Source organism: Oreochromis niloticus, linkage group LG8, assembly GCF_001858045.2.
Source record: "Oreochromis niloticus isolate F11D_XX linkage group LG8, O_niloticus_UMD_NMBU, whole genome shotgun sequence".
Taxonomy (NCBI): domain Eukaryota; kingdom Metazoa; phylum Chordata; class Actinopteri; order Cichliformes; family Cichlidae; genus Oreochromis; species Oreochromis niloticus.
In genome coordinates, this window is record NC_031973.2 from 8,854,609 (window position 1) to 8,870,609 (window position 16,001).

The 16,001-nt window shown below is 39.8% G+C and overlaps 1 protein-coding gene across 2 annotated transcripts; it reads right to left on the reverse strand.

Moving 5' to 3' along the window:
* Positions 1-15,376, reverse strand: LOC100711772 (regulator of G-protein signaling 9). Of its 2 annotated transcripts, XM_019362262.2 has the most exons (19): positions 15,149-15,376; positions 13,500-13,596; positions 12,646-12,696; positions 12,394-12,500; positions 11,008-11,059; positions 10,874-10,932; positions 10,720-10,796; positions 10,553-10,634; positions 7,719-7,781; positions 7,225-7,254; positions 7,071-7,132; positions 6,359-6,472; positions 6,158-6,273; positions 5,951-6,038; positions 5,332-5,470; positions 4,781-4,863; positions 4,391-4,514; positions 1,624-2,027; positions 1-1,041 (listed from the first exon to the last, which is right to left on the reverse strand). In XM_019362262.2, the coding sequence occupies exons 1-19, from the start codon at positions 15,215-15,217 to the stop codon at positions 879-881; spliced, it is 1,980 nt and encodes a 659-aa protein (XP_019217807.1). In that variant the 5' UTR covers positions 15,218-15,376; the 3' UTR covers positions 1-878. The 2 variants fall into 2 exon arrangements, with proteins under 2 accessions (XP_019217807.1, XP_005458251.1); XM_005458194.4 differs by lacking the exons at positions 1-1,041; positions 1,624-2,027 and having other exon boundaries at positions 3,593-4,514; positions 15,149-15,373.
* Positions 15,377-16,001: the final 625 nt, after the last annotated feature.

Consider the following 16,001-nt stretch of genomic DNA (forward strand, 5'->3'; position numbering starts at 1 on the left):
AAAAGAAAGAAAGAAAGTTGTGTTTTCGAAATTGGAGTTCAAGTTATTTTTACTTCCAATAGTGTTAACATACTACACAGGCCAATGGCTAGATTTTTTTTTACATTTTCATTGTGAATGAGCTAAAGCATTTTAAAAGTAGTCTACCATAAATGGAAATGCTGTAATTTGATTATTTTAATAAACCATGTAACTTGGATGGATTAGATGCTGGCGCGACCACAGTGCACATGTCTGCTGTTGCTCACAGTGGTCCAAGGGACTGCTCAGGGAGTTTGTGTGTACGCTCAGACACATGAAAAATTAGAGGGAACATTGATTGCCATATCATCACAAACAGCTTTTTTGCTGTCATTAAACGTATTCAGTCGCAGATAGCAGGCTGCTAGCAGACTGACTCATCATGTTGCTGTTTAATCTTTGCTTTGATGTACCAAAGTTGGTTTGAAGGTGAAACCTGACTGTAAGACGTGGTCTCGGTCTTTGAAGCAACCATTTCAGAGACAACAAGGTTGCAAGTTTTGGTTTTCTTGATGTGACAGTAGCATAAAGAAGGCTTTAAAACACTCTTCAGACCATTATTTGCTATATATGGACATAACCAGGCCTGCATAAACTCTGTGTACTGAGCCATATTGTTGAAAACAAAATGTTTTGAAAGTTCTGAGCATGGACAGTGAAATTAGGATTATGCTGCAACATGTGTGACAATGGGCCATTTCAAGCCAACAGGCAGGCAGGTACAGCAAGTTAATGTTTGGTCCACTCTAGACAGCCATTTTTAGAGTATCCCAGAAAGAATGCTGTCAGTCTGTCCTCTTGTTGATCGAATTTATGTTATACATTATGGTCTGGTCCCACCATTTTATACCTGTGTATTAGCCTGTCCCATTCTGTGGAGTGAGGCTCTCCCAAGGGCAGATGATCTCTTTGGTTCCCAATCTTTCCCGAGAGATAGCTCTGTTCTCCTCATCCTCATCCTCAGACTCAATGGGGTAGATGCGGCACTCCGGAGGAATATCCACTTTAATCTGAAAAAAGCTGAGAAATGAAAAGACGAAGTAAAGCAGTCATCAGGGGCTGATCTGATATTATTTGTCACATTAGCAACATAAACTTTTACTTTGTGTACCTTAGTAGCCAAACTAGATACAAAGTCTGCATACACAGCCATGAATAAAATACATACATTGTATGTAATGTAACAATATTTACATGTGCTGTGTCGGTTAAATAAATAACTGAATATGAGATGACAGGTTTGACTTCCAGCTTTTATGCAAAGATGTTCCCATCATATTGGTTTTGTAGGAACTGTAGCCCTGGTAACGCATATGTATGAATTTTTGCAAAAAAACCAAAAAAAACCAAACAATTGTATTAAAAATTGAATTATGTTTGTTTTTCCTTTCTTGCTTTTAACAAATAGTCCTAGTGTCCTAGTTACAGATAACGGCCTCTTCCTCAGGCCTGTTCTACAACTGTTTCGAAACAGTTCTACATCACTTCTTGTTTCAGCACTTCGACCTAAATTTAAAGTAAAATCAAGACTCCTGGATTGGAGCTAAAATAATGGAAAACAAATGACTTTCAAAGTAAAAGTGCTGCATGACTGTCACTTACTTGCCAATCCGTCTGGGCGGAGCCTGACTAGGTTCATCTGGGGTGATTGGCTGTATGCGGCTGCTTGTCCCGGCAGCTGAATTACATTTAGGTGACAAGCTGGCAAACATAGAGGAGGGAGTACAGCCACGCTTGAGTAGACGACGCAGGGATAGAGCCACGCGAGACTTGGACACGTTCCCTCCTGCAGATGCTCGGGCCTCAGGGTTCCCCTCACTTTCCCCCTCACTGGCTTCCGCTCGCCGCTCAGAGGCAGAGGTGCTGTCTAAGGCCACGCTGATGGGGGACGGACAGGCTGGAGTGTGGGCCAAAAAGGGAAGAGAGGGCGAGGCGTTGGCGGAGGGGGGGTCAGTGATGCCAGAATAGACAGCGAGGTGGGGCACAGGAGTGGTAAAGCGGCACAGCTGTGAGGTCAAAGGCAAGAGACACAAGTCAGAGGGCATCCAGACAGATAAATACGTGTCTGTGTTTGGAATTTTTTTAGCAGATGCTTCCCTGAATACATCACTATTCTGTTAACAGGCCTAGCAAGAGACATAACATGCAAAAGGTTTGATAACATCAACTTCATTATAACAATACAGAGTGTGCAAGACATAGGTATGGAGAAGTATCACTTTCTGTAACCACAGGAAATTAATATTTAGCCTCCAAGACAATCTCACTGTTCACTCAAAGTAAAGAAAGGTCTGATCACCATTCAGCTTTGCTGATTCATGATATTAAAGCTCACATTAGAGCACCACAGTTTCATCTCAGAGAGCACAGCACCTTAAAAAAGAACATCTGTAACTGAGTAGGGAAAATGGGCTTTGATAGCATATCCTGATTTTCCAGTTGTTTTTTGTCCTCAGGCTGACATGCCCCTGGGACGAATGCCTCAGTGCCTATGATGTTATAACAGTGGAAATGGAAAACAGATGGAAAACAATAAAAACTTTTTTTTAAGTGATGACGATAACAGTCATCACTTTTATCATCAACCCATGATATTAGTGTTGGTCTCAAAACCCCACAGTGCTGAGATGATTACCCGAGATCTTCATAATGTGTTATCCCGTATGCCTATGATGAGGTTTCTTGTCTGTCGACTTCAAAGTATTTTAAAGTATGTTCTCCCCAGTCTGCACAATTGTTTGCAGGGCTGGAATTGCTACCACTGACTATTTACTTCATTCTCAAACCTGACATAATAGGATATGAAGGATGGGCTGAGAGCAGTGTCATGTAAGAGAAAAAATAAATGATGACTTAAAGTCAACATTCATATGAATGACTGAGGCAGATACATCTGCTTTTGCAATACTGATAAAATTTTTTCCAGAATATTCTTACGAGCAATCACAGGGTCTGCGGTACCCCAAGAGATTTTTTATTCTAGCTCTCACTGTTGCTTGTTGCCTGCAGCATTTTAATTTTACTTTAAATGGATCTCCAACCTAAGTGTCACAGGCATTATGAATGGAGGCAAGTTTCTGTTTTGTTAGCTAAATCCAGAATTTTTTTTCTTGCCAAATAAATTTGTAGCACACTCCTTTTAACTTGTTTAGCCCTTAGCTTCAGTTTCCTATTGTTTAACTTTGCTTTTTAGCACAGACCAAGCAAGTTACAAAACTATAACGGCAATGCTCATCAGCTTTGATTGGTGGAGACCCATACCTCACTCTATGGTGGAAAAATGCTGTTTTAATAAGTTAATATGCATTTTAATATCATCTCAATGATCAAGCTGTAGAAACAAGCGTTAAGTAAATTTGCAAACTTATGTTGGTCTTAACTTTGCACTTTCGCATCACAAAAAAGCAGGTTTTGAAAGAAAGAAACAATGGAAGGAAGGGAGGAAGGAAGAATGGAAGGAAGGAAGGAAGGAAGGAAGGAAGGAAGAAATTGGAATGCATTGCACAACAATCTGATTAAATGGAAAAATGAAAACGGTGAATAAATGACGGCTTAAGTCCAAACACATAAGTATGAGGTGGTTTTATGAATGTTTTATTACCTTATGACTGATAACAAAGACAACTCAAAACATACTAAAGAACAGTGAATGCACAAAGATGGACAGTACAGTAAATGTATCATGACAAACAAAAAACAGACAACACTTACAGCTTACATGGACGTAAATGTCAGCGATGACAATAGATGGCCATTTGTCTTCCTCTTGTAGTAATTTATTAACATGAGTTGCAAAAAAAAGGTTGGTTCAGATTTTGAAACATGCATTTCCAAAGATGTCAAAAATGTGACTCACACAGAAATATAAAGTATATAAAGCCTGATCGATATATGATTTTTAAGACCGATATGTGTTGATTTGAAAATCTAATATTTTGACACATATGCTAAAATCTATCCATGAAAGTGCTCTCTGGTGAAAAAACTATGCAGCATCAATACACAAACATGATTAAAGTTGTTATGAGGCACAACAACTTCAACTCTTTAAATTTTAAAATTTTTATTTATCAGCCATTACCAATATTGATACCAATAGATCAGCAAACAGCTAATTTCAGCAGATATATCAGCACGCTGATGAATTAGTTGGGCTCTTGTCTATGACTCTTCACTGAAAGGTCTAATAGCAACATATTATAGATGTTTTCTAATTTATTATATAAAATTATATCCTGTCTAAACATATAATGTATTACATGTATTATATGTAACTATTATAGCAATTAGACGAATAAAATTAGTCATTTTTAACTGAGGTGCGACGAGGGGGCACCTCTTTGCCCTGTTTGCTGAGTTTGCTCATGACCTGTGTGATGTCAACAGGGGCACTGGCGGCCATCTTGGCCTTTTGCTCCTGCTCCTGTTGCCGGATGATGATGGGACTGAGACTGGGCCGTCTGTTCCTTGCATTTTGCTCCAACTGGGAGTCACTGGGATGATGTATGGGGGGGGAAAAGAAACAGGAAGAAGGTAAGAGTTGAAAGTGGAAAATTCAGGATTGTCTTTAAGAGTAGGGAGGAGAGAAGAGAAAATCTGAGTTTTATGTTATATGTTTGTTAGGGTTGTTTAGACTGCAACATTCCTCTTTGCTGTGACTAAGAAGTATTTTCTGTTAGTCAAACTGAAACTTTCAAAGAAATGTTCCAACAATGTCTGAGAAAAGCTCCACAAATTCAATGCAAAAAGTGCCTCTTACCTGAACTTGTGTTCCTCGGGACATACGGCCTTCTTCATTGTTTCCTTAAACACTGGAGATTTTAGGTATCGGCCATATGAGTCCTGCAAAATGCAAAATGCTATCAATCGGTCCAGTGAGTTGGTCTATTACAGGTACAACTCCACCATTCCCTTGTGATTTAACCATAGACATCCAGGTCTGAACAGTGAAGCCAATGCAGAAGTGCCTTAAACGTCCTATCTTTACAGTGGCCAGCAGGGGGCACCGCATCTGGTTACAAAGTTCATATTGTATAAAAGTCAATGAGGACATTATCCTGCTACTTAATCATTTATGACCCCAGGTAGCAATTTTCTAGTGAGTTTATGGTCTCAATAAAAGTCTAATCTGATACTTTGTGATGTTTAGTTTTTAAATCACGCTCCCATTTAGAGCATATTACACACGTTCCTATTGCTTGGGCATGCATAGTGTCATCAGCTCCATAGTCAGCTCAAACCAAAATCCAAAAAGGTAGTTTAATTTATACAGTCTCTGCACTGATCACACCTACTGACATGTTTACTGACCTTCTTCATGAGCATGTAGATGTGAGTCTGGGCTGCATCCAGGACGTATCTGTGTGGGTGTTTCAGACCTTTCACTGTGATTTCCATCGTCTTTCCATCGATGTTGATCCATCGTGGAGCACCGCGTGCCAGGAAAGTCCTGAGATCAATGAAAGTGGGAGGAATGAAGAGGAAATGCTTTGACACTTACATGGAAAAACCTCAAAAGCCACATAAAAACTTCTTCTTCAGTAAAGATGTGAGAAAAAATATCCACTGCATTGTTTTCATCATTTAATCATCAGTTAAAGTAACACTATAATTAATCGAAGGCGTATTATTTCTGGCTGATGGCAACCAAAATTTGTATTCATTCTCAGTTTTATTTTAAGTTTTAATTTTTAATCTCTATTAATTAAAAAATAATTGAGTTTATTTAATGTTAAAAATAAAAAATAAAAACAGTGAACATCCAACATGTATTTGTGTCACTATTAAACTATTAAATATAAATATTGAAGAGTCATAAATCACTGTCAGTAAACATAGTTGCCTATTTTTAAATCAAATAATACTTTCTTCTTTACTGTCTTTAATATTTACCAGAAGACTAATATATTCTTCAAGGAGAAGTTCTTACTTGTAGATCTGCTCTGCTTTCTCTTTCATTGTCGCAGCAGTGCCCCACTTCAGATCCTCACAACCTTCCCAGAATGCCAAGTTCTCACCTGAGTAGGTTTAGAGAAAATAACCAGATATAAACTCAGATTATTCCTAACCCCTTCTACTGAAGGAAAGCTTAACATCAGGACCAACAATGACGTTAAACTGCACCAGACTATCATACCGCTGAACTCTTTCTTTAGGAACAGTCTGAAGTCATCTCGTCCTCGCGGGTCTGAAAGGAGCTCTCCAAAGCTGAACGTCCACCTCTCCACACGCATTTTAGTGGGTATTTCCACACTGTGCCACACAGATAACAAAAATAAGATATTCTTAATTATTGTCCAAAATCACTGACTTCTATAAGTATAATCATCTTACGCACTTGGGCATGTTCAAAGCCCAGTATGTGACGTCATCAGTGAGCCAGGGGTTGCTGGGAAGACACTTGGACAGAAAAGGGTCGTGGCCTTTATAAGTGGCACAGTATTTCACCAACCTGCAGTGGAGGGAAAAACACGTCACCATCGACCACACTGAGGGAAAATAACTTCTTTAACCATTAATGATGCAGCCACACAGAAACAGTACAGCAAGTGCAGCCAAGCCTAAAGGAGGCATAACTCACATTATCTAATCCCTCATCAGTCAGACAATACATGTTTGTCTACTGTGAAGATTCTCATTTTCTTTTTATTTGCTGGAAAGACACGTGGGAAACATGTCACAGTAAAAGATTCAAGTGAACTTTCTACTAGCTAGCCGCTGAGCTAGCTACTTATCATCTAATCAGGGCCAGTATTTTTCTTTTTTTACTAGGGAGCCACATGAGAAACTGAGACTGTTGTGGAGGGCTCCACCAATAAGCTTAAGCAGCCCTCCACAACGGTCCCACTTTCTCAACTGCCTATCCCTGAAATCTTTTCTAAGAATAGCTTTAACCTGTCTGACCTTTACAGATCACTCAGTGGGGTTATGCTGAAACTAATGTGCATGTGTTACTTTAAGGCATACAGCTAATGGTGCAGCCAGGGTATAGGAGGGGTACTGGTTGGTTACAGATAGTGGCGAGCTTGTTATATGAGGGACTGTCTTACGCGCCAATGGACACTGATGATTTCACTCTGGGACGCATGATGGACTGCTGGGTGAAAATCATCTACAGGGAGAGAAATGACAGCCAGAATAACACAGAGCTGCCACTATACTTGATCAATAAAACAGCCAACGAGTGAGTGGAAAAAAACTTACGATCCTCTCGTAGTCATCGGGTGTTTTTGCCTGAGGAGTACAGATAATAAGTCATATACCTTATGACTTCACAGTTAGGACATGTGTATGTATTTCTGCACAGAAAAAAGCACTGTTTTATACATCACTTCTTTATCATTGTTGGACTCATGATGAGCACTTGTGAACACTAACCTTCAACATCATTTCACAACCTGAGCTGAGATTCAGGTACTTTTTTTTGTTAGCAAGTATTATAGCAAGTGCATTCATGAGGTGATGTGAGTGTGTGCAGGTGTGTTCACAACCAGCTTAAAAGTCTGGGTTTTGAAAACATAGCCGTAGGAAATGCCTGCAGAGGAGAAGAAAGTAAAAGAGAAGGCCTTAATTTAATAAAAGAAACAGCATACATATCATTTACTGTACCTGTATTAATGCATTAAAGCTTCTTATGGGATATAAGCTGATTGAAAGGAATTATGTTCATGCGGGTCAGGCAGAGACTCACCTGTTACCTCGTGTGCATTTGGATCTATTAGTCTTTCCAGTCCATAGTCCATGGCACTCACTGTCCCTGGCTACATACACATCAACAAAAGAGAATTACCCAGTGTTTACCAAAGGACTAATTAATTAAAGCAGATGGCTGTTTTATAATGCTAATCATCAGCGGATAATGTGTCGTACTTCTCGTGGCCATCTCAAAGAGGCCAATCACCAAATTCACTCTTGGTCATTACAAATACATCTTCAAGTACTTTATTTGTTTCCCACGGGGGCTTTAAAATGCGTTGACTTTAAATCACATTTAGCAGTCGTTACGATCAATCTGAACCTGTAAGATGAAGTTTTATGGACAGCATATGTCATTTACATCAAGGTGTCATTATATTTATTTTTAAACATGAAACATCTGTTTCTGGTTTTATTGAATACTGATTTTTTTTTTAGAAAAAGTCAAAAGTTTCTTCCTTTTTAAATTGTGCATCTTAAATTAAGAGTGTGAATATCTTATTTAGTATTTAGAAGGAATGAAATGCTTGAAGGCTGGAAGAAGGAAGAAATATCTATCCTTTTTGTCTGAAAAGCTTTAAAATACACAAACCAACAAATGCAAAGCAGTTACTACTCTGATTTTGTAAGTATCAATCGGCCACAGCATTTAAACTACCTGTCTAATACTGTGTCAGCAGAGACAGGAGCCCCTATTGTGTCTGACAGCAGGACGTTTGATCGAACTGGGATCTAGGAACTTCGGATGGGTCAGTTGTAGTGGTACCTCAAAATTCCTGGCAGAACTTGACCTATCAGCTTTTAATGTTGGTAGCTGATCAGTATATAATAAAAGCCGCTGTTTGCTTTATTTTACAGTATGCATATGAAAAAATCTCAACTGAAGGATTGACAACAGAGCACCCTTGCAGCTATAACTCATGTGCCATGAGACACAAATTAGTGCCAGTGCCAGTGAACCTCATTAGGTCAAAGCCTTCTGTGCATACACTATATTGCCAAAGGATTCACTCACCCATCCAAATTATTTTATTTCAGGTGTTCCAATCACTTCTGTGGCCACAGACATATAAAATCAAGCGCCTGGCGTGAAGACTGCTTCTGCAAACACTCACAGATCTCAGGAACTCAGTGAATTCCAGCGTGGCACTGTGATAGGATGCCACCTGTGCAACAAGTCAAGGCATGAGCAGGCAGAGTGGGGTCAGCAGATACTGAGGTGCATAGTGCACAGAGGTCATGAACTTTCTGCAGAGTCGAGCACTACCTCCAAACTTCACGTGTGCCTTCAGATTAGCTCAAGAACAGGGTGTGGAGAGCTTCATGGAATGGATTTCCGATGCTGAGAAGCTGCATCCAAGCCTTACATTACCAAGTACAATAGAAAAGCGTCATATGCAGTGATGTGAAGCATGCCCAATCTAGACGTGCTCTCTGGAATGATGAATCATGCTTCTCTGTCTGGTAATACAATGGGTAAGTAGTTCCAGTGAAAGGAACTGTTAATGCTTCAGCATACCAAGACAATTTTCGACAATTTCATGCTCACAAGTTTGGCAATGGACCCTTCCTGTTCCAACATGACTGTGCACCAGGGCACAAAGCAAGATCCATAAAGACATTAATGAGCGATTCTTGTGTGGAAGAACTTGACTGCCCTGCACAGAGTCCTAATCCAAAAGAACACCTTTGGAGCAGAGACCGGGAGCTAGGCCTTCTCATCCAACATCAGTGTCTCACCTCACAAATGGGATTCTGGAAGAATGGTCAAAGGTTCCCATAGACACACTCATAAACTTTATAGAGAACCTTCCCAGAAGAGTTGAAACTGTTATAGCTTCAGAGGATGGGCCGACATCATAATAAACCCTGTGGCTTAAGAATGGGATGTGACTCAAGTTCATATGCATGTGAATGCAGACAAGCAAATCCTTTTGGCAATATAGTGTACCTCACTTCTGAAAGGACACAACACAAGTCACGGAGCACAGGCTACAATGTGCTACATTACTGAACAGGTCACCAGTAATCAACACAATATTCTTCCTAAAGGTTGAAGTCATAAACAATGAAAAGCACAACTGTTTAATATAACACACTTAACTGTGTTTTTATCATGGCCCTACTTCATATGATGTGACCATATAGTTTATGGTTATGCAACCAAAACTTTAGAAAGACACATTTCTGCAATATGAGAGATGTTTGTGCAGGAAAATCCCAGTAGATCAGCAGTTTCTGAAGTGAGAATATCCTCAAACATCTTTGCACCTAATCAAACGGCTGCAAACCAATTAACTCATGGGAAACACATGGGTCTTTGGTTGGGAGCAATCACTGTCTTTGGTAACTGTTCTAGCTGTAATCCAGCATCACAGCACAAGAAGCTCGATGTGCACAAGGTGCAAACCACTGTACCACTTTCTCCCATGCAGTGTGAAATATTAATCAGTTGTGCCCTTTTCCTCTGACTGGACATGCAGTGGTAATGAGACATCATGGGTAGAGATAATGAGATACCCTGGGAAGTATTGCAGTGTGGTGCAATTTACTTTCTTACTTCTCTGTTTACCTGCAATGTACCAATATCTGCTGTTTACTGTTCGGGCTTGATAACTATATCTGTGCATGTGTGCTTATATTATCTCATGTTGTGGGGACATAAATGTGTTTATATAATCACATAGTGAGGCCCAGCTCCTTTTGGTGGCAAAAAGCCATTCCCATTCACGCAAATCATAAAGGACTTAGTGTAGTGACGGCTAGTCTAAGTCTTCAAATATAAATTCACAAACGTCTTTTGTAGTGATGGAAACATGCCTGTGTGTGTTCTCACCGGAGGTCTGTGAACCACCCAGTAGGCTCTCTCCTGACAGTCAAACACCACACGGTCCGGTTTCTTTCTCTCCTTAGCAGCTCTAAAACCCCACCCAAACACAGAGAGTCATGACACATTGTTACCCTTAACGCTTCCCGACATCACTGAGCTTCCTGCACACCCACCTATACTGTTCTTTAGCTTGCATCACTATAAAATCCCATTTATGATTCATCCACTTGTGAAGACGGTTGTACTGCTCCTGAGGACATAAAACAACACCTCAGTAAATGCCAACAGAGAAAATTAATTGCCGTGGGATTCATGTCCAATTCTCACCTGCTCGTGCAGCTCCAGGATTCCTTTCTTACGTATGTTTCTTTTTGCCAGGTAGATTGCTTCCGTAACAAAAACATAGATGGGTGTTAACGGTAAGTGATTCTTGGTAACAGGATGCATTCAGATACACTCACCATAATCTGTATCCTCAACAGGCCACTGCTGTGTGGGCCAGAAATATGGTGTCTGCAAACAACGGAGGGCAGAGGTGATGATTAGCAGTAAGCGTTTTTGTGAGTGGGATTCATTTCTTGCAGATTTGAGGGTGTTTTTTGTTGGTTGTTTTCAATTTGCAGTCATTCAGGAAACTAAAGCCAGACTAATTTGGGGTTTCACATCATAAAATAAATAGGACGGAAATTGGTTTTACCTCGCTTTAGTGGTTTTTGTGTCTTGTAATGGTAAACTCTTTTATAATCTAATCATTACATGTTACAGCAGTGATGCTAAACCCATTACAGAAGATCTGGCACATGCCGCTTTCTGGAACCAATTTACCAGTGGGAAATTACCATGGTCAATAATGTTGATAAAATGAATCAGCTAATATATTAAAAATAACAAGTGAGTGCAAAATTAAATATGTATATTACACTGTAAAAAATATCTCTCAAAACACTAAAAATATCCCGATAATTTTCTGACAGTAAATTCTAATTTTTGCCAAAGTGTATGGGCATTTCTATGTATTGAAAAAATGCAATACATAGTGAAAAACATCCGTAAAAAGTAATATGGAAAATTCCTTTATTTTAAAAATGGTGAATGTTTTTACAAAGATGTTTGTTTTTATTTTAGTGTAGGGCCTTTCTGTCAATTTTTGTTAAAGAACAAAAAAGTATAAAAAAATGCAGCACTGTTTTAAACTGAAGGAATTTTCCATTTAATTTTTACACATTTTTAAAAAGAAAGGTTTCTCACATTTTTACATTTCTGCATAAAAATGAAAAATGGAAAAACTTCCAGAAAGTGCATGATTTTACTCCACAAGGCTCAATCAGCCTTTTCTTTTTTTAACCTTCCATGGCTCTGCATTTTTATTTTGAACTTACATGATATACCAACATAATTATTCTTAGAAGATGCTATGTGCTCAGGCTAAGAGACACAGCAACTTTCTAACCTTCACATCAAATGAATTTGATGTACTGATGTGTTTTTATCACAATCTTTTAGGCTTTGCACCTAATAAATTAGCAACTGCTCTGTCCTTTTCTGTTTTCTTATAAATAAACAACAGTCACACTTAAATGACCTTTGCAAGCACTTCAGTTTACATCGCATTTGTGCATGAGTTGTGGAGTCACTAGATAGCAGGAACAGGACTGCACACTATGCCACATTAGTGTTTCTGCATGAGTATGTGCATCCCTTTTGCATGTTAACAACATGCAAAAACACTGTTCAGTGTGCAGCAATGAAAACTAAATCTTCCCATAGCCAGAAATATTGTTTTGGAAGATCGTTTGGCTTTGCTGCAGCTGAGATTTTGGCTAAGCTTTAAAATGTGGTGTGTTTACCTGGAAGCGATACAGGGATGCATCTGGTTTGACTACTAAACGCTTGTGGTCTTGTATAGGGTAGATGTATCCTAACGCCACCAGCATGGAGCCAAAACTCCTCGCCTCTGAATAAAAAAGACAGATTTGCTATAAATGAGGTTCTATCACTAATTTTCACTGTCAGCTAACATGATAACATCCTAAAACTGTCTTATTTTTATGAAAGCACACACTTTGAACTGGGATGGCATCAGCTGCCTGATCTCTCACCTTGTGCATCGATTTGGAATCTGTCTGCTAACCACGCAACTATGTCTTCACCTGAGGAAAAAGGACTCAAGGTCAGAAGTAACAAAGGATCTATGGAAATAAACAACACTAGTCAAAAGGGCAGCTTGAACAGCAAACAACTTTAAATATACTGTATGTTGTTTATGTCCATCAGTGCATGCCTGTAAATGCCAGACAGCTAATGTGAAAGAGAGACATGGAAGGAGAAAAGGGAGGAGGAGGAGAAGGATGACAAGTGAAGAAGAGAGAAAATGACAGAAAGGCAAAGGAAAGAAACAAGAGGAAGAAAGAAGCTAGGAAAGGAAAGGAAAGGAAAGGAAAGGAAAGGAAAGGAAAGGAAAGGAAAGCTTGTGAGATGAAAGAAAGGGAGAAAGGGGAAGGAAAAGGAAACAGGAAAAGCAAAGGAATCAGAGATGGAGAGAAAACAAAACAGCAAAGAAAGTGAGAGGGAAGTGGAGAGAGCAGCAGAGAAGAAGCCTTTGGTATGTTTTCATTCATTCAGCTGCGGGCATTCAAAGCTTGCGGGTGACGTAGAAGTCTGGGTTCCCTCTCTTCTCCTCCACCACCTACTGCCTGCATTTCTCTTGCTTCGGTCTCTACATGTTTGTTTCCTCTCGCCTGCTCAATCATCATCCTCCTCCTTCACCTCCTACTTTTTCCCTCTCTCTGTCTCTGAGACCATGGGGTTGTCATGGAGATGAAATCTGTAGCTCTGAGTTTGAGCCCAACGCCGTGGTATCCTCCGGCGAGGTTGTGCAGGTACAGTCACTCAACGAGCCGCTGGATAATAATCAAGCCACTGTAGTGTATGTGAGAGTGTGTGTCCACTTTACCAGTAATAGCATGTGGTATTGTGGTGATAACCAGTCTCTGAGGCTGTAGCTTCACTCCCGTTGCGGGGTCCTGCATCTCGAGGACCACCTTCTCCGCCTGCACAAAAAAAGCCCGTGAGGAGGTATCACATCAGAGCTCACAGTGTAGGTTTCTGGGGCAGCAGATTTGATTGTAAATCCTAAATTTTGATCAGTGAAATTCACATGACGGTGATGATGATCATTAGTGTAATCTCGAGCATGCACAGCATCACCGTTAACCTCTTTTCTACTTAATGAAAGGGAGAGAAAGCTGCATTAAACTGCGTCTCACTGATTAAAAAAGGGCAAATTTCCCCCCTGGGATGTTATGGCTCGCTGTGTAAGCTTGTAATTAATACTTCCTATCAGACGAATGCCGAATGATTCGGTTACTGTGACTCTCCAAACAACTGTTCAGCTTTTTAGTCCAATGACTGGATTACAGTTTTAATGCTGCATTAGAAAGTGGTGAGAAGCGAGATGACGGGATTGTTTCAAGCCTTGATCTCATGGCTTTTGTTTGGCTTGTGTGGGAGGTTTGCGATGACTCACTGCCCTCTAAACAGTTTTTCAGCTATCATACCATCTGATCCCAGAGCTCCCCCACAACTTAGGTGTGTACGGAAGAGGAAGAAATCCTGTAGTACATTAATTCACTTTATGTGTATGTGTATGTGTGTGTATGTGTGAGAGAGAAAGAGAGCGAGAGTGTGTTTGTAGCTGACTCCTGGCTCTTTTTGAAGTGGCTTTGTGCTTTGAAGTCAACCTGGAGAGGCTATAAGCCCCAGACTGAGCTGGACCAAAGTGGGCTTTCATTGACCAAAACACAAAGTTCTCCAGAAAATGGATTCTGTGTGCATTCCCCTGGAGAGAGGGGGACACTGTGTGAGCACTATATCTGGAAGCTCATGTCTTGATTATTTCCTTCCATTTATTATTTTTTTCTAATGCTAAAACATTCTCTTTGGTGACCATCCAACTGAATTTTAAATATGAGATGATGAATGAAGGACTGCTCTGGCTGGCCTCACACACACACACACACAATTCACACAGCGCCTGGATTAACTTCTTTCCAGCAGCTGGCTGGTGTAGATGGAGGTATTGATACTGATCCAGGCCTAATGCTTATTAAACAGAACGACCTTATCACAGTGAAAAGGTTGAAACAGAACACAGTCTGACAGCTATATAGAGTGTAAGGGGGAAGCTGACATGACATCTGATTTACAGTATGTTGACATCATTCTGAAACATGAGTATATGAATAACATCTCTAATAACCCTTAATAACTAAAGTCCATATTATTAAAGAAATGCATGTTTGCTATTGGGTTTCCCTAAAGCTTGGTGTAGTCCAAATGATACCTGTGGGTTTTAATGCTTAACGGAATGACCATCCTTAATAAATCTATACAATGAAAGCATTGGGATTTCCAGAGAATATTATAGATTATTATAGTGCAAATGCCAACAACAGCCTGGGTTTGTGAGGTTCCTGCAGACCACTACAGTCCAAGCATTGCGTTAGAGAATTTATACAAGTCACTAATGATGCGTCTGCTGCAGGTATAATCTATAAGCCTGTGCTCTGGTTTACATCATCTAATGTAAGCTGTGTAGCCCACCTTTTTGAGACAAGCCATCCGTGGTCGGTACCTCTGTCCATGATCCCGGAGAACGTTTCGGATGGTCATGTTGTCTGATGCTTTGCACCTCTCTCTCTCACACACACACACATACAACACTGCTGCCGCCTGTGAGAGCCCTGTGTGTCGTGTGGGGATGCTTGAGGGGAAGTGCAATACTGATCGATGGTGATGTTGCCTTCAAATGTTCCCCCCTAAACCTCTTACTTGGAAAAACGGAAACTGTTAATGTGCTATTAATTTATCATTTTTAAATTGAATTAGGATTAAATTACCCGTATGGCACTTCAGGCATGTAATAAAAAGTTGACAGCTCCAATAAGAGTGACAGAGAATTGTCTAAAATAGGTTTAAGTAATTGCAATGTGAAGCCGTTTTAGTTAAATATAGGCAATAATTTAGTGCTCTTTATGTCATCAATGCCATAAAAGCACAGACAGAAGGTCAAATACATCCACTTTCACAAAACCAAGGTTTTTTCCGTCAAGATTTCAAATTTTATTGATCTGCAGCAGAGCGTTCAAGTGCAGATAGCAATATTTCCTGCAGTCTCTGAAAGCAGCATGTCTAAAAGTGTGAAACGAATCAACCAATCGGAGCGCGTCTTTTTTCAACGTGTTTTTATACTGCACCAGTAGAGGGCGACATGCCACCACCGGTCAAATCTCCTTTTTTCCTTCATATTTATTTTAATGTTAATTATGAAAACTGTTTTTATTTTATTTTTTTACTTTAATTATAGCCGTTAACGCCTATTAATTCTTTTTATAGTGTATCAGGCAATTGGACCTCTAGAACTTTAAAATGTATTCGCGTGTAATTTTCATTATGC

What these genes read in the sequence shown, in the direction of transcription:
- LOC100711772 (XM_019362262.2), bottom strand. Translation starts at nt 15,217, where the DNA reads ATGACCATCCGAAACGTTCTCCGGGATCATGGACAGAGGTACCGACCA. An exon ending in GGATGGCTTGTCTCAAAAAG is followed by an intron (nt 13,597 to 15,148) that starts GTGGGCTACACA and finishes TTTTTTGTGCAG; the next exon opens with GCGGAGAAGGTGGTCCTCGA. An exon ending in CCTAAAGAAAGAGTTCAGCG is followed by an intron (nt 6,039 to 6,157) that starts GTATGATAGTCT and finishes AAACCTACTCAG; the next exon opens with GTGAGAACTTGGCATTCTGG.